Raw genomic sequence first — 21,929 nt, forward strand, 5'->3', positions numbered from 1 at the left:
TATGTGAAGGAACCGCCACTGCAGAGCTTGAACATCTGCACTTGCATGTTGCTGCTTCAAGCCGAAGGAGGAGCTCAACGTTTTTCCCGTAAAATGCCTGGATGCATGTTTTAATCACCTTTTATTACACCACACGTCACATGCACAGCGTTACTACCCTGGAATTTTGGATTCAGTTCAATATACCTGTGGGCAATGTGTTCTATACTTACATGCTTCCCTTTATGGTTTATTCTGAGCATTTACATTCTGTTTGCATTATAATTTACATGTACTTCCACCACAGTGTGTAAATAAACCTGATCTTCTTCCAACACTAGTACAGTGTTCGCAATTTGCTATTTTAAAACAATGTAATAAGAAAATGTACGACTATACAGCGCAAGTTTTTTCAGACACTTTAAAAAATAGGCCATTGTGTTTGCTTTAGTTCATGTTTTTCAATACCACCATCTAAATGACTGTGTTTTCTGCCCATGTTGTGAAATTTAAATTAAAAATTAAATCTCCACTTTCAAATTCACAGGTAGCATGCAGGAAAATCAAATGCAGATTGCATATTTTTATTTTTATTCACGAGAGTCATGTTTAAGTTTTTCTTCTTTCTTCCAAAGCTGCTATTAATGTGAAACTTCAATTTAAAGACCTATCTGAGTAAATTAACTGTTTTCAAGATGTGCTGCAAAACAGCATTACAAAGTACTTTCTGTACTTCCTTGTCTTTCATATTCTACTCACAAGAAACATTTCAACGGCTGATCAAAAATGATTTCAAATACTAAATGCGGTAAAATATTTTGTATGTTATCAACGTAAATGTTCATGTCTGATTTTCACAGCTGGTACTATTTGAAACAAGGGCATTGGGAAAGGAGGCAGCAAATAAATGCATTTGTGTTTAAACTGAAATCACTGAAAGCTTGATAAATAGTAGTTCATGTAGAAAGGGAGATAGGCTGCTTGAGAACAAGGAAGTAGGAGGCAGGGCAAAGGTTGCATTTTAGTGCCGTTCCAAAGAAAAGGAGAAGTAAGAGCTGGTGGCAAAGTGACATGAGGAGACTGCAACGAAAATAAAATCGTGTCGTACGTGGAGCGAAAAAGACGGCAAAGAGGAGCTGCTAGGTGGTTTGCTGGATTTCTCTCATTGACGTAGAAACACTATTTATCCAAGACACTACTGACCAGGCCTCTGGAGGCACAGAAAACCTGGGCATGACAGGGTGTGACATATGACGAGAACCACCGCGGCTGCGTACGCTGACGTTTCCAGCATCACATGCGAGGACTGTGAAGTATCTCGACACAGTTGTGACTTTCCCATATTCTGAATTCTCAATATGGACGTGACTCACCTGCTGCTGTGGCTATTCGTTGCTCCAGTCTGGGTAAGTGTTTCCGTTTACACTTCTCATGGGGAGAACATGCAAACCCCACACAGACCGAGCAGGGATCGAACCACCATCCTCTCGCACCACCCAGGTGCTGTGAGACAGCAGCGCTACTAAGCATTTGTACATGGGTTATTTATTCCTTAAGGCAAACAAATCACAATTGTTCATTTTCAACGTACCCTTATTATGATCTTTATATGTTAAAATGTTCATGTTGGTCCCGCTGATGCCACTCCAGTTTTTACTGTATCCTCTTGGCACTGTTTTTCCACATTTCATCCAGTTTGATCACTGTCTGCTGAATAATATATGTAATTTAGTAGCCGATAAATTGAACGGGAAAAGTCTGAAACCTGCGTACATGTGGGCTGAGACTTGCACTTGAAAACGTACTGGACAGATGCGATGTTCCTACGTCCACATCTTCTCCAAAATAACAGTGTCATTTATAAAACATTCATTTATGGGGTCTGGAATGTTTTCATTTCACATCCCCTTTGTCTTTTTGAAAATTTCCTAGCCGCTACAGTAAAAACATTGAAACTGTTTAATGGCGGGCAACTAGAGTTTTCTCTTCATACAAATGGTTCTTAAAAATGAATCTTTTCCGCCAAGTCTTCAAATAGTTGTAAATTATGGTTGCCTTTAATAATCTTGCAGGAAGTCCATAACTTCAGTTATGCAAAGATTGAACTGTGGCTGATAAAAAGGAAACTGGCAGCAGTTGGAGGCATTGATGTAACCTCTGAAAATACCAATGTTCCTCAACATGTGAGGAGCGTTTACACAACTGTCATCGTGCTGTTACAGTAGCAGTAGAGTTTCGGTGGAGACTGAGCTAGGATATAATAAGCGAGATGAAAAACTCTCCTCTTTGTGAAGTCATGCTGTGGAATATTGATGGATTCATCACCATCCTTTTTTTTCCATTTTAACATTTTATTTAATGAAATACAAAGCATGATTCCAGGTGCTGGTGCCCATACCAGACCAGGAACTGAAGAGGATAATGTCTTAGTTGAGCCAGGAAAAGGAAACAGACTTGTGTGAGCTGTTCATCCAAAAACACCCTGAGGTTTTTTTTTTTTTTATAAAATTGCCTTCCATTCACTTAAAACGATGCACGTAGCTGCTTTTGTCATACCAATCCTTTGTTTACCACACATGTTTATTCAGCGTATTTCATTAAAAATCATTCCGTACACAATACCTAATCTGATCAAATAGAGCAACCCAAAGAGTGATGCTCATTTTCCCATTCAGATCATCGCAGTACAGTGAACGGAACTGAGGATCACCTTCAGCACTGCCAGGCTGGCTGCTCAGCTGATGAAACAAATATATACAGCTTTTTGTCCTGAATGTGACAGATACACTCAGACCAGCTCAAGAGAACTTAGTCTTACCAGCATAGTGTGGTCACCTGTGAGGCTAGGAAGTGAATTCAAGAAGTATGGCTACTTATACAACTAAGGTTTACCAAGTCAGTCACAAGTACAAAAATATATTTGGTTCCTATTTTATACAGTATATGACAAACTATAAGTAGACAAACAAGAGTGAACCAATATCATTAAACCAAGACAGCATAATAAATGGACAGTGACTGACTTCCAGAGTCTCTGGTTACTGAAGAAAATACTGTACTTTGATACTGTAGTACAAAGATTAATAAAACCATATTATGGTAAAGGGCAATAAAGTAGTTTAAAGACAACAATTTGTGCCAAGAAGAGGAAGGAGGACTTTTTTGAAGAAGTAATGGAAAAAGAAAAAAGGACAGCTGTGGTGTGAGCCCTAGATGTTTGTGCTTACAGAGCACTATGTGCCACAGATGCAGCAGGTCTATATATTTATAAATATTTAAAAAAAAAACCCATACAAACATGTCAGGAATTAAGTGCATGATCCACCAAGAAAGGAGTGCGAGGTGTTAATGTGTGAAGATGGGGGAACTGAAAGTTGCCAGCTGCTCAGGAAGGATGTCTCCATCTTCAGCACATCTTCCCCCTCTGCAAGGTGGCAATAGGTACATCTACTTACATCTCCCCCATGAGCATCATTGGAGCCCAGGGTGTCACACAACCGGCCAGGCATATATAGGGTGTACAGCTATCACATATTAATAGGTGCGCCCTTAATCAGATGATACGGTATGACAGCATCCCTCTTGCTAGGAGGACACAAAACATTATCTAGACTCCCACATGGTGTAAAAATTACAAAGAAAAACCGCACACAGGACAAATGGTTAACAAATAATTATTGAAAACTGAAAATAATCCTTTCCAGTAATTAGATCATTTTGTTTTTTATATTTATGTTTATTATAGGTATGAGTCAGGAGGAAATACCTGGGGTACCTATGGCCGCTGTGTAATTAGGCAGTTGATAGAAACACTTGAAGGGATTCAGTTTAGCGGGCGGAGTGTACGTTTTCAGAACCAGTCTCTGCTTCGACATGTAAATTTAAAGGAAAGCACTTTGTGTTTCTGTTCCTAATGTTTGGAGGCTACCATTTTTAATATTCTTCCTCCTTTTAGTGCCAGTCTAATGATACAACTTCTGCAACAACATCAATGGTAGCAACATTATCAACATCAACATCAACAGCATCAACATCAACAACATTAACAATCCCTGCAACCATGCCTAGTGAGTACCTTTTCAGTCTCTAATCATATAGCATATTTGGGTTTGCATTTTCTACTACAGGAAGTCCCTGGATTACGAACGAGTTTCGTTCCTAAGTCTGTCTTTAAGTCATTTTTGTACATAAGTCAGAACAATTTGGTACGGTTTGTATCTAACATCAGTCAGTCAAATGTCCGTCTTAGTATACAGTATACTGTGTACTTTTCCATGCATAAAAAACATTAAAGAAACACTTCCGGAAACACTAAAACATCTTTAATATAACAATACAGTAATAATAATAATAAGGTAAAGCTCGGAGGTTCTCGGTTCTGACTCCGTTGTGGTGGAATGACCCTCTGTCTACATTCAAGAAGGGTCTGAAAACTTACCTTTTCCAGACCCACTTTGCCCAAAATCTCTCCAGCTCATTTATGCACCGTAACTTCATGAGCATCCCCAGATACAGCCTTTATTCAGCCACTACTCCGGCATGGTATTTGCTTCTTTGTGTATCTTATAATATTTAAAAAATAAATAAATAAAAATTGGTGGGAGGGTATCGGGCTTTGTTTATCTTGTGTTTAATGCCCCTACTTGAACGATGAACCTTGGTGCAGTATACCTAAGTAGGTAACCAATTTAGGTATACTTGAGACTCACATGTCTGCAGCTATGTCTCTTTCTCAGTGTAATGCATAAATTGTACTTTTGCGGAGATGTATGTCGCTTTGGACAAAGGCGTCTGCTAAATGAATAAATGTAAATGTAATAATAGAATGTAATGATGTAATGATAATAATGAAAACAACAGTAATAATAATAATACATGTAACTACAGTATTTATCATAGAGAGAGGTGAGGAGGTGGAAAGAGAGAATGTGTGTGTGTGTAGGTATAAAAATTATTAAGGAAACTTTAATGTTTGCTTTTCCAGTGTTCATTGGCGTTTCACCTGTTTCCGATCGCTTCATTATTTCCACTTTAATTTCAATTGTGATCGTTTTCCTTTTCTTGGATGCATCACCATCACTTGCATCGCATTTATGCTTGGTGCCATGGTTACGAGGGTAAAAACAAAAAAATTAAAGCCAAATCAGTAACGCACACGAGTCACTGGTAACAGCAACATGGTCTGACTGAAAGAACCAAGTCTTTGTCCTACCTTGGGCTCAGGCACCCTGTCTATGAACCAACGAACCGCTGCAGACACGCAATGTTTTGATCTGTTATGTAACTCAAATTTTTAATATAGTAGGCTTTAAGGGGGGGGGGGGGGTGTGCGGGTGACTCGTAACTACAGGTTGTACGTAAGTCGGTCGTTCGTAACCTGGAGACTGCCTTTAGACTTAAATTTATGCCATCGGTGCCAGTATAAGTTCATAATTGCCGAAAATTTAAATTTCTCTCCACTGCACCTGTTTCTGTGAGCAGTCGCTGAAAACTGGATGTAACTGTTTTCATTTTGTCTTTACACAGCCATCAACTGTTCAGTCTGGGAAGCGACCAACACAACAATTCAGGGTTTTGTCCTGGGAAGTTTCAATAATGCAACTGCAACTTCTGAATCTGTCACTGTTTATGGTGTTTTAACAAACAATACGGTGTCCTTCCAAAACTTGGAGCCCGGATGCATGTACGCTTTGGCTATTTTGTCCAATTCTGAAACACTGTGTAATAATTCCAAGGCAACAGGTACGTATCTGAGTTATTAATATGTGCTGCATCAGACTGAGGGTGACAGAATAGATCCAGGAAAATATGGGAAAGAGGGCAAGGGAAATATGGGTACATTTAGAACTTTAAATTTTTGGAGGAATGTTTTATATTCATCTCTGAATTTCCACACTTTTTATTGACCGTTGTAGTATTTAGCAGTATTTTGTCTTGCATCTTTGTCGCAGGGGAAATGATTTCAGTTATCATCAACCGCATATTTGAAAACAACATATAGAAGTTCTAACCAAAGTGGCATATTGCTGTTTTGAGAAAAAGGTTTTTTTTTTATCCCTCTACAGTCTAAGTGTTATGCAAACCTCTACTTCCGTAAATTTGACTTACGTAAACCTGGATTTCCGTAAAAAATTCCCGGGAATACACATTATTTACGAATAGCGCTTTTATTTTACGCAAAACATCTGAAATGCGTTGAGCGCAAGTCGGCGTAGCCAGACAAGGCAGGAAGCTACGTCTCTCAGTTCCCGCGTGTTTTGAGCAACGAACGCATCTCGTTTCATTAGTGTTGTGTTTTTTTTACATATTTTTTTACCCATTTCGTTATTCACAATGCCTGGTGGTAAAGGTGCACTTGAAGGAAAACGAGAACCATCTCGCAAGTGTCCAGCAATCAATTTCGGGATGAAATTGAAAATTATAAGGAAGTATAAAGGTGGACAAAAATTATAGTCTATAACACAGGAACCAGGTTTAGTCGTATCGACTATGAATACGATGGTGAAGGATGCTGTACGTAAAAAGGAGCAGTGAAAGGAACCGGTGCAATATCTGAGATGGAAAAATGATAGATTACGCAACAACAGCACCCTCTTGTGTGCCAGCATACTACTAGACATAAGGTCAACATGCAGAGTACAATATCACAGACGCACAATATTGCAGTATCATAAAACGATGCACAGTACCGTATGCAGTAGTCTGTTTTTAAATTAAATTTATGTGTTATAGAAAGGTAAAAATTTATTTTATTGACTAGGCCTATGTCTTATTACAGTATTTAACATGTCTGACATTTACTAGAGAACTATATTGTGTAGAATTTTTTATACCCGTGTTTGTAACAAATGCGAATGAAATGAGAAGGCTTGGCTCTGTAATGGAGGGGGAGGGGAATCTGACATAAGTAATTTTTGACTGACATAAGGGGTTGAAGAATGGTCTATTGGCATAAGTCGAGGGGGGTTTGGATATTGTTGTCGGCAAATGAAACCAGAACAGCCAGAGATCGTGGGTTTAAGCTATAGTACCCTTGAGCAAACTACTAACCCTAAATTACTCTAGTAGAATTACCCTGCTTTATAGATGGATAAATAATAGTAACCTTAACACCGTAAGTCGCTTTGGAGAAGAGTGTCAGATAAATGAATTAACTTAATTTAACAAAACAAGGACCGACAAATAACCATATGCAGAAGCAATAGATGCAATTTAGTTTCATTCGAATCGGCCCTCCTTCAAAACGCACCATTTCTCCTTTAAAGCCAAAATCAGAAGTACAATGTAAAAACCTTAATAAAAAGCAAAGTGTTAAGCAAGCCAAGTGCATCAGCAATTGTATGTATTTACCGTGCTTTGCCTGTTACAGAATGAGCTTTTGTATATCCTAGAAGCGTCTGCCCAAAGAATGAATGTAGAACTAGCAGGGTCCCGTCATCGGCCTGATCCGCACGCTTGCTCACATAATTTTGTCGTTGTCTTTCTGCTTTTTACTGCAGTCGCAGAACCAGTCAGTGATATTCAGATGAGCCCCATAAACTCCACATCTCTCTCTGTGAGCTGGAACGACGCACAAGGCTGTGTGAGACAGTACATTGTCCGTTTGAACAACAGCGAGAATTCCACGACAACAAACTATACAGAGTTCCACGACTTGGTCTCTGGTTGCAGTTACACTGTTAATATCACAACAGTGGGTGAAGGAGATTATTCTGCTTTTGCCACAGGACAAGGAGCGACAGGTAAATCAGTGCTGATGGACAATTACAGTTTACTGATCTGATTAGGATTAAAAAATATTGCATGATGTACTTTACAAGTCTAAACCTGATTTTCATACATTAAATGAAGTCATTATTATAACTGATAAAACTGCCATAATTGGATAAGGTGAATGTATCCTATAACACTTTAATTACAGTGTTTCAGACTATATTTTATTATAGATTTCTACTGCAAAAATCTAACAAGAAACCTTACAGAGTAGCAGCATTCTATCAGCATTCAACACTCTTCTCCATATAATTCTGATTTTGTCCTTTTATTAAAGTCGCGGCTCCAGTCAGTGACGTTACAGTCAACTCCGAAAACTCTACATCTCTCTCCGTGAGCTGGACAAAAGCTCTTGGCTGTGTGAAAGAGTACATAGTTCATCTAACCAAAGGAAATGCAACAATGGAGAACTATAATTATACAGATGAGACAACAAACTATACAGAGTTCCACAACTTGGACCCTGGTTGCATTTACACTGTTAATATCACAACAGTGGGTGAAGGAAATTATCCTGCTTTTGCCACAGAGCAAGGATCGACAGGTAAATCCGTGGTGATGGACAATTACAGTTGACTGATCTAATTCAGACTTAAAAATATTGCATGATGTACTATACAAGTCTAAAGTTGATTTTCATTTATTTTCTGAATAATAATGACTGACAAAACTGTCATAACTGGAAGAGACGAACGTATCCTGTAATAGTTTAATTACAATATTTCAGACTACTGACACCTCTCTGCTTACGTAAATCTGACTTTCGTAAATCCGGATTTACGTAGAAAATTCCTGGCATGCACATTATTTATGGATAGCAGTTTTATTTTACGCAAAACATCTGAAATACATCGAGCGCAAGTTGGCGCAGCCAGACGAGGCAGGAAGCTGCATCTTCCCAGTTCCCACATGTTTTGAGCTGTGAACGCATTTCCTCTTGTTAGTGTAGTGCTTTTTTCACAAATATTTTACCCTTTTCATTATTCACAATGCCTGGTGGTAAATGTGCACTTGAGGAAAAAAGAGAAGCCTCTCGCAAGCAAACAGCAATCGATTTGGAAATGAAACTGAAAATAATAAGGAAGTATGAAGGTGGACAAAGATTATGGTCTATAGAACGGGAACCAGGTTTAGCCTTATGGACTACGATAATGAAGGATGCTGCATGTATAAAGGAGCAGTGAAAGGAACAGCTAGAGTAAAAACAACAGTAATAACAAAGAAACTTCAAGGTGCAATAACTGAGATGGAAAAATTATTAATGTTATTATGCTGAACGGTGGGGGAAGAGGAGGAATCCGACATCCGTAACTTCTGACTTAAGTAAGGGGTTGAAGAACGGTCTATTTGCGTAAGTCGAGGGGTGTCTGTATATTGAGAATATATTTTATTTTATTTTATTTCTGTTGTAAAATCTAACAAGAAACCTTACAGAGCAGCAGCATTCTATCAACATTCAACACTCTTCTCCATATAATTCTGATTTTGTCCTTTTATTAAAGTCGCGGCTCCAGTCAGTGACGTTACAGTCAACTCCGAAAACCCTACATCTCTCTCCGTGAGCTGGACAAAAGCTCTTGGCTGTGTGAAAGAGTACATAGTTCATCTAACCAAAGGAAATGCAACAATGGAGAACTATAATTATACAGATGAGACAACAAACTATACAGAGTTCCACAACTTGGACCCTGGTTGCTTTTACACTGTTAATATCACAACAGTGGGTGAAGGAAATTATCCTGCTTTTGCCACAGAGCAAGGATCGACAGGTAATTATAACCCCTAACCCTCAGCACCTATATTTGTAACAAGAAAGCAGCTACAGGTCAATATGCGAATGTACTGCTCCTTAATTCTCTGCTGAGCAGGTTTGAGTTAGATTCTCAGAATGAAAAAGTCACATCAGAAACAATAAAGTCCAGCAGATACTCACTGCAGTGGCTTGATGGTGTCATAATTGTGAAATATTTGGTACTATATATATGAATAATGGCTCTGACTGTGCTCCACGCTTGGTCTTCCGTCACAGTTACTGCTTCCGTGAGAAACATGACTGTAACTGCTGAGAATACCACGACACTGTCAGTAAAGTGGGACCAAGTACCTGGATGTGTAAAGGAGTACCTAGTGACCGTCAATAATACTGAAAAGAGGACCAACACAACCTCGGTGCAATTTTCAGACCTCTTGCCTGGTCATAATTACACTGTAAACATAACGGTGGAAGCAGATGGAGGACGTTCACCAGCACAACTCGAGACTGCAAATACCTGTGAGTTAGTTAAGTTCAACTTCATATCTGGGTTGGAATGCAAAATCCCACATGGTTTGCCTTCTGCTTTCTGTATGCTAATCTCTCTGTGTTTTCCAAATAACCTCATAGCTACTTAAATCTCGAAATACGGATTTTGCCAAGTGAACGTCATAACCTGGAATATTTGTGTAGCTTGCGCTTTCCTTTTACGCTGGTATCATGATAACCATTTGCAACAGTATGGAGCTCTACATTGTGTTTTATTAAAGCCAATAGCCAAAGCAATTTATGACACCAAATTTTTTCGTTCTCTTCATTTATTCACGTATTCTGTATACCCCGAATGGCTCCTAGTGCATTAAAAATCATCACTTCATCACACCCCCCCCCTTACACACACACATACACACACATATTGTGGGACCAGTGATATAATGGAATATGATCTCCTCCATGTTGCAAGACTATTGAAATAACGAAATACATATGAACTTGTATACTTATATACTGAAATATGCACTTAAACTTGTATGTGAAATAATGGCAACTAATACATACTGTAGCTTGCAGTCATGGCCAAGATGGGGGCAGCAGGTAGAGCTGCTGCATTACACTGAAAGGACACAGGTTCAAATCTCACCCCCAGCTGTAGTACCCTTGCGCATGGTACTCACCCTGAAGCACTTCAGTAAAAGTTAGCCAGCTGTATAAACGGGTAAATCTGGGTATGGAGCATAAGGTTGTAAGCTGCTTTGGAGAAAACTGTTGCATAAGTGGAAATATAAACAGCTGAGGTTTGTTTCTTACTGCTACAGATCCTGCGAATTTGAATAATGTGATCTGCGGCTATGCGATGTCCGGCTACAGCATTGCTTTGTCTTGGCCGCGCCCTCCCGGAGCGTGGACCAGAATAGAAGTGCGAGTTGGGAGTGTCAGAACCGAGAACCTTACTGGCACAGAAACCAGTATAGTGGTCAACGGGGTGCAGCCTGCTCAGGTCTATCCCATCATTCTGACCTCCTACTCTGGAACCCTGAGCAGCTCACCCATCACTATCCACTGCACGACTGATCCGAGAGGTAGGTACATCACGCATCGATGACGTTTAGTGTTGTCAAAGAAGCGTAGCTGTCATCACCTGAAATATGTTGTCGTCGATGCGATCATCTTACTGCCTGTCAATCTGGAAAATGATGCACTAAGTGGAAGTGGTTTCATGTTACTTCAGATATAAATGTGTATTGCTGTTCATATATATTTCATAATATTTGTTGAATTTTAACAATAATAACTTGATGTTTGACCTCCCTCAAAGGAATGTTTCATGCTGTCTTAAGTCGTGCCATATTTTCTGCAGGAGTGATAACGGGGTCGGTCACGGCAGTCCTGCTACTTATTCTGGTGATTTTAGTTGTTGTCTTTGTTCTGCGTCATAAACCAGATTTGTTCAGGTGGGTGGCGCTACTTTGAAAGCTGGAGTATGAACAATTTAACAATTTAATTAATTATTATTTCATTTCAATGATATATCATCATATACGGTCTTTCCCCTCCTTATGAAGGCACTGCATTCCTGAAAAAACGCTCTGTAAGGTTTCCATAATTCTCATGGCTCAATGGCCTATTAAAATTACCGTTCGTTTCAGCGGTCAAAATTTGCATGTTCTCCAGAGCTCCAAACTTATTACCCATTTCAACAAAAATGTCATCAAATCCCATTAAAATGGACACAATTATCTGAAAAGTTAACATTAGTTATGATAACACACCATAACAAGGCAGCTTCCCTTCAGTAATTACTCTATATTACCTTTCCGTAATATTATCAGTCAATATTTACTAATATTTTACAAATATTAGTAAAACATATTAAACGAAACATGTTCAGATATTTATAAAAATATTGCAATTAAATATTAATAGTGAAGATATAAAAGCTAATTCTAAAATACGTGTGGGTGTGTGTGTGTGTCTGTGTGTGTGTGTTTATGTTTCAGTCCTTTGCTGCATGAATGTGTAGGTTGTTTACTATACAGGCAGTCCCCGGATTATGAACGAGTTCCGTCCCTAAGTCTGTCTTTAAGTCAAATTGTACGTAAGTTGGAACAATTTGGTACGGTTTGGGTCTAATGTCAGTTAGTCAAATGTTTGTCTTAGTATATAGTGTGTTGTGTACCTTTCTATGCATAAAAACACTGAAGAAACACTTCCGGATACACTAAAGGATCTTTAAGATAATAATAATAATAATAATAATAATAATAATAATAAATGTTACTACAGTATTTATAATAGAGAGACAGAGAGAGAGAGGAGGAGGAGAGAGAGAGAGAATGTGTGTGTGTAGGTATAAAAAACATTAAAGAAGCATTGTTTGCTTTTCCAGTGTTCGTTGGCGTTTCACCTTTTTTCGATCGCGTCATTATTTCCACTTTAGTTTCAATCATGATTGTTTTCCTTTTCTTTGATGCATCACCATCACTTGCATCATGTTTATGCTTTGGAGCCATGGTTATGAGGGTAAAAACAGAAAGATTAAAGCCAGATACAGTAACACAGGAGTCACTGTTAACAGCACCATGGTCCGACTTAAAAGAAGGAAGTCTTTGTCCTACCTTGGGCTCATGTGCCACCCCACGAGCCGAGAAACCGCCGTAAACGCGCAATGTTTGAAGCGCGTCGAAAAGTATCGCCGTTTATTATTCAGAATCATTGTATGTAACTCAGGGGGGTGCGGTGGTGCAGTGGGTTGGACCGGGTCCTGCTCTCCAATGGGTCTGGGGTTCGAGTCCCACTTGGGGTGCCTTGCGACGGACTGGCGTCCCGTCCTGGGTGTGTCCCCTCCCCCTCCGGCCTTACGCCCTGTGTTACCGGGTAGGCTCCAGTTCCCCGTGACCCCGTATGGGACGAGTGGTTCTGAAGATGTGTGTATGTAACTCGAATTTTTTCTATAATAGGCTTTACTGGGGGTGGTTTGTAAGTACGGGTTGTACGTAAGTCGGACGTTCGTAACTCAGGGACTGCCTGTAGTGTATTTACCACTGTAAATGACCGTGGATAAGTGTGTGAGCTAAATACTACAAAATGGTCATTGTACGTTTCTTTGGAGAAAAACGTTAAACGAGTTAAACATAAATATGTCAAAACTGTCCGGAGGCACACGGGTTCCAAATTCGGTCCTCGTCAATGCAAAGAAATGCCTCGTAAGCTCAACTACGGGCCTTAAACGAAACACCACATGCTTTTTATATCACGTTGATCTGTGCACAAAACCTCAACATGATATAATACACTTCTATTCAAATTAACGATTCCTTTTTCTCTCTTTCTCTTTGCAGTCAGAGGTTCTCTGCCAAATCCCAAGGAGCTGGTAGCAAGTTCAAGTGCGTACAGCTTTTGGGCTTTCCTCCTGCGCTATTCACACATTGCAAATGTTCCTTTTGTATGCAGCTGTTTGTTTTGTAATGGCATTTTGACGTCGTGCATATTTCTTTTCTTTTTGCAAGACCTGTTCCTGTACACCAGTTTCCTGCTCACTTCCAGGCGCTCAGCTGTGATCAGAATAGAGGATTCAGTGTGGAGTACGAGGTACAGAGAGCTGTGTGTGTGTGTGTGTGTGTGTGTGTGTGTGTGTGTGTGCTTTTTCACTCTTTTTTTTAACTCTGACTCAATGCCCTAAATTGAAACCCTGTGCATTATTTCTCATTTTTTTTCATATACTGACTCATTCTGTGTTCCCTTTTTCTTACTTCCTGCTGTGTTTGCCCTTGACCTGTAAGACTTTCCCTGAAGCATAAAATCTGACAATAAAGCCAACATGCATTTCACTATAAATGTAAAGCAGCCGAGGGGGCGACTTGTCTCGGCGAAGCGTCCGTACACGTACCACCCCGTGCCCCTCTTTCCCGACGGCTGAGTGTTGTGCCAGTGCTCCTGTCTCGCGATCCTTGCCCCCGGTCACTGCTGCTGCTCTTCTGCAACAGGATCTCTGCGCTGTTGGCCTGGAGCAGACGTGCAAAGCAGCTCTCGTCCCAGACAACAAGGCCAAGAACCGTTTCACTAACGTGCTGCCCTGTGAGTGCATTCAAACACCGGCTCTTAAATTAGTTTCCTTTACTTTCATCTTGTTGGAACAAATAGAAAAACAAGGCAATAATTGTTGGGGGATGAGAAATTTAAATGTAGTGCTGGGACAGCTGACGGGACAGCTGGTAGCGAAGCGGTTGGCGCTACTGCTTTTGGTCTCAAAAGTTGCAGGTTTGAATCTCACTTCCTGCTGTACTACCCTGGAGCAAGGTACTTACTCTGAATTTTTCCACTTGAGTTACCCAGCTGTACGAAGGGGAAAATAATTATGTAATGTAAGCAATAACATTGAAAGTCCGTTTGGAGAAAAGCATCAGATAAACGAATAAATGCAGCTTTAGTTGCAAAGCATAGTTATTCAGGTCGCCAGTCATCAACCACATTGAAGAAGTGGTCGTCAGAGAGCAGGTCTCTTCTGACATACAAAATGCTGTATAGCAAAGGGTTTGTCTATCACAGTTTTAAAACGATTAAACATTCTAGATTCGAAAGAGGGACACGTGTGGTTTTGCAGTCCAGTACAGGTCACTCAGACTTTGATGTGCAGTCGGTTCGAGGATCACCATTCACCGCCCCCTTAAGGGGCTCTGCAGCACAGAGAGGCTCTGGAACATACTATAGGTTTATACACAAAGCATGTTACACAACACATACAGATTATTTCCCTATACAGGTGGTCCCCAATTTACGATGGGGTTACATTCCCTGAAATCATAAGTTGAAAATATCGTAAGTCGAAAATGCATTTAATACACATAAGACACACCTCTGCGTGACAGAATGGGAGATGATGGATCGCAGCATCGTGAGAGGATATCACAACGCGTATCGCTTGCCTGGAAAAAAAAACCAAAATTTGAAGTATGGTTTCTGCTGAATGTCTATTGCCAGCTCACCATCGTAAAGTTGAAAAAATATAAGGTTGAACCATCACGAATTGAGGACCACCTGTACAGGTAGTTCTCGACTTTCGGTGGGTCGACTTACAATTTTTCGACTTTACAATAGACATTCAGTAGAAACCGTACTTCCAATGTTGAATTTTGATTTTTTTTGCCAGGCAAGCGATATGCAGAGCGATACTCTCTCGCGATGGTGGGGAGCAACAGCGATCTGCATCTCCCAGTCTGCCACGCGATCGCTATAAAGATACCCCCTCTATCTAAGTTGTATTTTGTGTATCCATAATGTCACAGAAACACCCATCTGTGTCTCCTGCTACTGGTTGGAAGAAAAAGAGGAGGGAAATTATTCTTGAGGAGAAACTCAGGATAATTGCCCAGCATGATGGCAGCAAACCCGTAATGGCCATCGCACGTATGCCAGGCTATGATGTTCGGTAGGTTAGGCGCATTAAATGCATTTTCGACTTACGATGGGTTTTGCGGAATGCAACCCCATCGTAAATCGGGGCCCATCTGTATATCAAAAACATCAACATACAATAACCTTTTGCTCGGCTTTCTGTAACCGAGACCATCTGTTAGAAGTCTCATGCAGCCACCAAATCAGTGATTTCCATTTGCTATCACGAGTCGATGGCATGACACATTTGGCCTTCCTTGCTCAGTTTTTGCCACGAGGTTTGGCAAGTTTTAGATAATGGTTTCATCGGCACCTCACACGCGCCAGAGTGATGAGTAAATTGTCTTTGCTTCAAAGAAAATATTTCACAATCGGCTTTTGAGCTGAAACTGAGTGACAGCAGCGGTCAGGCGGCATAAAGAGTGATCGGTCAGCCCTGCTTTGTAGGACGATGCTACTGGTGTTTGTGAAACCCAGCAGATTCACAAATGCTGAAAGTTGCAAATATTTTTTCAAACGGAGGTCATGTTTTGTGACTTTATCTCTGGGTCTGTTTATAATGCCATGTGACACATCCCCCAGATGACTGGTCTCGGGTGAAGCTCACAACCGTTGACCGCGATGTCAACTCCAACTACATCAATGCCAACTACATGCCTGTAAGTCCCAGAAGACACAACTCCGTGTATGACGGGTGATGAACGTGCACGAGTTTCACGACACCTCCTCACGCTTCTTTCAGGGCTACGGCACCAATGCCCAGCAGTACATTGCGGCTCAAGGTCCACTTGAGGCCACGGTCCTGGACTTCTGGAGAATGATCTGGGAGAAGGGTGTTCGGGGCGTCGTCATGGTGACCAACTGCATCGAGGGAGGAAAGGTGCGTCTTTGTTTGCGCAAACGCACGACGCTCCGCCAACTTTGTCGATGGCGCCGAAGCCACTCACTTTGCTCCTGTGTTCTCTCAGGTTAAGTGCGAACAGTACTGGCCTCTGGACTACACGCCGTGCACTTACGGACACCTGTCGGTCCTGGTCATTGCCGAGCACAAGGAGAAACACTGGATAGTGCGAGAGTTTGAGGTCACCAATGTGAGTTTCTGCCAAACGGGTCCTCATGTACCTCTTACACTGTTTAGTAGATATGTTTCTACCGTAGCTCTTAAGGACTTGAACTTCTAAGGTAGAGGCTGCCAAGTCAAGGCCCACTCTGCTCCTCCGGACAACTGTGACCCTAATCAGGACCAGCAGTTACTGAAAATGGATGGATGGATGGATGGATGGATGGAGGGAAAAAATACTGTTAATTTTTGTACCAGCATTTACAGGTTTCTGTACAATACTATTAAAAATACAAACTGCTCATGCAAAGACTTTGTTACTATTTTCACCATTTAGAAAAGTGTGTATTGCCTTCAGCGTTGGACTGTCACTCTTGTGTTTTCAGAGGATGACGCTGGAGGTGCGCTCCGTTACACATTTCCACTTTACTGCCTGGCCGGACCACGGTGTACCAGACAGCACATCGGCGCTGCTCGAATTTCGGGGGCTTGTGAGAAACCATATAGAGAGCTATACCTCATCTGGGCCTACTGTGGTACACTGCAGGTAACCTCTTTTTCGATCTCCTAATACTATTTGGAGAGTGAAATAAGACCAGAGTTGCACATAGAATGATACTACATCACATCCTAAAACTGGACTAGACTACATCTTATAACCAGACGGGACACATCCTACAACCAGACTAAGCCATATCCTAAAACCGGACTAGACCACATTCTAAACCCAGACTGGATTACATCCTAAAACCTTGACTGGATCACACCCTAAAACCAAGATGCACCATATGCAGTGCTGTGAAAAGGTTCCTGTATATGTGGTACATGAAACACGTGCTGTATATCTTCCATACATAACAGGGACACGGTGGGGATTGTTTTTATTTCAAAAGCATCTCCAGCCTTTTGGGTATTGAAAGTTAACATACTGGCACCCATCAAAGACCTTTGCCCCATATTAGCCCTGGTAGTTTCTATAAAAATTACTTTTTGTGTAGGTAAATCGACACGGTGGTGTCTGCAGCAGGAACACCTAGCAGTCTTCTCAGCTGCCTACGTATAGACTGTATTTAGGGTCAAATATCCACAGAAAGTTCTACGGTTGTGGTCTAGAAGCAGACAGTTACAAGGACGCGCTGCTTGGCAGGTTTTAACAATCTTACTAACTATGAATATCTGTTAAGGAGTCGGCGACATGAACTGAATAAAAAAAACCCTTAATGTTCAAACATTTCAAAATATCAGATAAATAAAAAGAACTTGAAAACAACGTAAAGTTCACATGTTAGGGGCAGCTGGTAGTGCAGCGTTTGAACCTACAGGTGACAGGTTTGAATCCCATCTCTAGCTGTAGGACCCTTGAGCACAGTACTAACGAAAATACCCAGCTGTATCAATGGGTCAATATTTGTCATGAAGCAACAACAAGTGGCAAAGTGAGGGCCGGACCGTGAATGACCGCCTGCGCGTGTCTCCCCAAGCGCGGGCGTGGGCCGGACGGGGACCCTCATCGCCCTCGACGTGGCCTTGCAGCAGCTGCAGAATGAGAAGGTGGTTGGCCTCGCCGGCATCGTCCACAGAATGAGACTGCACCGGACCCTCATGGTGCAGACCGAGGTGAGACCCCAGATTGCGGTTGCATCTCCTTTTTCGGCCGTTTGCCTCCAAGTGCTGAACGTGTAGCGCTTCTGAGGGCGGTAAAGGGACTTGGGATTGTAGAGGTGCAATGCGGTCTCCTTTGTCTCTGAGCACCGAGCCATCGGAGTAATATGGCTATCTTTATCATCGTTTTAGTCGAACCCGTTCAAAACCCGCCAAAACAGGGCTCTGAGCTCCTTGTGTACCCTGTTTAAACAGCGTTCATTAATGTACAACTTTGCGGAACTGGCAATGTTTCGGTTTCACTTTTTTCATGGTTGATGAGCTCAGTGTCTCACCACCGACGTTTCAGATCAATTCGTCTGTTTTTCAAAGGCCGCGAAAGGGCCCCGTCCACCAAAAAGTTCCATATTCGCCTTGAACAAATCTGAGAAAACGAAATTTCTCGTCAGGTTTTACAAACAGGTCGAAAGGTGTTGTGAACCTTAAGTAGCTCTTTAAACACATTCTCACCCACAATGTTTGACACTGGTAGGGTTTTGGAGGGACGGAAAGTTCTCTGACAAACAAAGAGCCGGTAGTGTAATGACTAGAGCGGTTGCCTTTGCACCCACAGGTCATAGGTTTGATCCCCCCTGCTGCCTGTAGTACCCTTGAGCAGGGTACTTACCCTAAATTACTCCAGTAAAATTACCCAGATGGGTAAATGATTGTAACACTCCCCCTGTAAGTCACTTTTGAGAAAAGCATCAGCGAAATGAATAAGAGTAAACAAACAATACCATGGGAATCAACTGGAGTGGTACAGCAGGCAAACATGTAAATGAAATAATCTCAGCTGCTTTCTGCCCCTCACGCAGTGAAAATTTATCAAGTTCATTTCTGCTCCTCATACGGATATTGTGCGGCCGTGTGTATATTTGTATTTCTCTAAGTATTTCTGCTTCCCTAAAGCTCGCTGTCTTTCGCAATCTTGTGTCTCAGGTTTTTTAATTCCTTCCTTCGTTTCTCAGTCTCAGTACATCTTCCTACACCAATGCATCATGGACCGGCTGAATGAAGACAAGGTGAAAGAGCAGCCGCTGTACGAAAACACAGACTTGTTGTATGTCAACGCAACGGCGCTCAGAGAGCTTCAGTCCAGTCAGAAACATTAATCGCCCCAAGAGGCTCCCTATCTTCTGCGTAGGGTGACTACATTCCCAGAATTATTTTATTCTCAGAAGACTTTTATTGAAACACTTAACATGTCTGTGAATACAGATGCTCCTCTACTTGCGATGGTTCGACTTACAATTTTTCGAAGTTACGATGGTATGATAGCAATATGCATTTGGTAGAATCTGTACTTCGAGTATTGAATTTCGATCTATTCCCACGCTTGCGATATGCGGTACGATACTCTCTCCCAATGCTGGGCGATGGCAGCGAGCCGCAGCATCCACTCAACGACGCTCGCATTAGCGATCATGCGAACGACCGCGAGTGTAGACAAGCGATACTGTGTCGAAAGCGTTTTTTTTTATTTTGTGGTTTGCATCCCATCATGTCTAGTGAACGCCCATGTGTGTCTCCTGCTTCTGGTGAGAAGGAAAGGAGCAAAGCAATTACTCTGGAGATGAAAGTATATTCTTCGTACTGTATTCTTTTTCGACTTACGTTTTTCCCACTTACGATGGATTTATCGGAACGTAACCCCATCGTTAGTCGAGGAGCACCCGTACACTTAAGCAACATAATTTATTGACTTTACATTTTTGATTACGTTCGGAATTGCAGTATTTAAATATATGCAAATATAGATCTTCTGCACTGTACCTACACAGACTCAAATCACTGTAAAGTATTTTTTCTTGGCTTTGTGGCAACTGTTTGAAATGATACTATGTTTTAAAAGCGATAAAAGTGACAAAAACTTTGCATCAATAAGAAGAGGCCATAATGTTGGTTTTTTAAAACACTACTTCTCTTCATGGCACTCCCTGAAGTCAGTAGACTGTAGGATCACTCAGCCTATTGTTTGCCCCCCCTCCCCCTCGTCTGTAACATGGGGCTCCTGGAGCGACAAAAACTCACTGCAAAATCAACAAAAACATACATAGCCATTTAATACATTATTCGAACCTTATTATTCTTATGGATAGTTTTCCCCCCACAATACTACTGCAGTATCTTGTTTAAAAACATGTGTGACATTACAGATGTTTGTGCCAGTTGCTCTAGGCAACATCATCATTGCCAGAATTGCATCTGTACTATAAATTAGTTTTAATAATGTGCACACAGCTTGTGCAGTGGGGAAAAAAAGTATACAGATGAGTTGTTCAACTCTTGTTTTCGACATCTGAGTGGATTTTTCTTCAGAGGAAGCCAAGGATGCCTTCAGCCCACACTGCCTGTTGGCAGCTCTTAAACTGTTAAGTCAATGTCAGTATCGTATGTCTTTTTTAATTTGTTTGCACTATTGTCTCTTCCAATGTGTTACTAATAAAATTATTTTCTTGTATTTAATTTTTTTTTTTTTGAGAAATATGCCCACAGTGACTACAATTGTAAATTGCTTGTGCTCAAAGGCTCTTGAGGTAGAGCTTATGTATGAATAAACAGCTCACAAATCCCTGAATGAAGAAGGAAATGTTTTTTGTGTATTTCTCTGTCAAGTATGACAAAAGAGCACAATCTTTTCCATTTCATGAAATCTTACATAGGGGGTGTGGTGGCGCAGTGGGTTGGACCGCAGTCCTGCTCTCCGGTGGGTCTGGGGTTCAAGTCCCGCTTGGGGTGCCTTGCGGCGGACTGGCGTCCCGTCCTGGGTGTGTCCCCTTACGCCCTGTGTTGCCGGGTAGGCTCCGGTTCCCCGTGACCCCGTAAGGGACAAGCGGTTCTGAAAATGTGTGTATGTGTGTGAAATCTTACATATGACCTTTTGGGGTCTAAAAATATGATAGTAACAGTCCAGGTGCAGGGAGTTCAGAAACTCTTATGGGCTCCACCATCCAGCAGAGGAAAGTCTCAGTTACGGGGGCCAGACAACGTTCCCGTGTCGTGCTTTGAAAGCAGAAGTCCGAAAGCTGGGTTTCTGAGGTGGTATGTGGGTTTGTGGTGAGTGATGCTCAACACTCAGTCCTATGTCATCAGCTTTCATCTGTCCCTCTGGTGCCTACCTCACAGATCTCCCTGATTTACGGCCCACTTCGCTTGTGCCTGGTTCACAGCCCAGCCCACTGCCTCCTCACGACACTCTTATTCACTGGTTCTTCCTCTGTCGTCTGGCCTCTGCCCTTGTGTCAACACACGGTGCTCTTTCAGAGACTGTCAGTCCCGCCAATCATCTGCACCTGAGCTCCTGGTGGTAATCAATTCCCTGGAGGTAATCAATCAGTGCCTGGTTGTGATCAATTCCCTGGAAGCTCAGCCAAAGTGCACTGGTCACGACTGTGTGTGGAAGCGCCTTGATGTTTGTGGTCGTGGCTCTTTCTGAGTCCCCAGATCACAACATTTCCCCAGCGCATACATTTTTAACAAGGCCTCAATAGAAACATCCCGTTCCCTTCGAAGCCCATCCATGTAAAACCCTGTTTGTTTGCACGGCACACAGCAGCGACAGAAACAAACAACCTGCTTGTTCTGCTTGTTTATGCCCTGTCTTCGCATGTATGAGTTAAACTCCGTGTCACCCAGGACGGCATAAGTATTGCAGGAAGACCATTGACATGATGATTACAAGTGTTCACGTGTCTCACAGGACTCATATAACCTACAGCCACGTGAAGTAAGTGCACATGGGCAGAGAAAACTGCTCAAGAATTTTTTTTCATTGTGGTTAAATAGCTAGACAAATAGACAGAAAATGTTCTAGAATTTTTTTTTTCC

At 41.6% G+C, this 21,929-nt stretch overlaps 1 protein-coding gene across 1 annotated transcript; it reads left to right on the plus strand.

Moving 5' to 3' along the window:
- Nucleotides 1–1,049: 1,049 nt before the first annotated feature.
- LOC108923877 (protein tyrosine phosphatase receptor type H) lies at nucleotides 1,050–20,679 on the plus strand. The gene is made up of 18 exons (XM_018734915.2): nucleotides 1,050–1,385; nucleotides 3,935–4,046; nucleotides 5,506–5,721; nucleotides 7,479–7,721; nucleotides 8,030–8,296; nucleotides 9,255–9,521; nucleotides 9,782–10,024; nucleotides 10,822–11,085; nucleotides 11,364–11,457; nucleotides 13,345–13,389; nucleotides 13,513–13,594; nucleotides 13,990–14,080; nucleotides 15,980–16,056; nucleotides 16,140–16,277; nucleotides 16,366–16,488; nucleotides 16,844–17,004; nucleotides 17,939–18,074; nucleotides 19,070–20,679. Exons 1-18 carry the CDS (start codon nucleotides 1,338–1,340, stop codon nucleotides 19,211–19,213), a joined length of 2,751 nt encoding a protein of 916 aa, XP_018590431.2. The 5' UTR covers nucleotides 1,050–1,337; the 3' UTR covers nucleotides 19,214–20,679.
- Nucleotides 20,680–21,929: the final 1,250 nt, after the last annotated feature.

Source organism: Scleropages formosus, chromosome 20, assembly GCF_900964775.1.
Source record: "Scleropages formosus chromosome 20, fSclFor1.1, whole genome shotgun sequence".
NCBI lineage: Eukaryota > Metazoa > Chordata > Actinopteri > Osteoglossiformes > Osteoglossidae > Scleropages > Scleropages formosus.

What these genes read in the sequence shown, in the direction of transcription:
- LOC108923877 (XM_018734915.2), top strand. Translation starts at nt 1,338, where the DNA reads ATGGACGTGACTCACCTGCTGCTGTGGCTATTCGTTGCTCCAGTCTGG. An exon ending in CATAAACCAGATTTGTTCAG is followed by an intron (nt 11,458 to 13,344) that starts GTGGGTGGCGCT and finishes TTCTCTTTGCAG; the next exon opens with TCAGAGGTTCTCTGCCAAAT. An exon ending in GAGAGTTTGAGGTCACCAAT is followed by an intron (nt 16,489 to 16,843) that starts GTGAGTTTCTGC and finishes TTGTGTTTTCAG; the next exon opens with AGGATGACGCTGGAGGTGCG.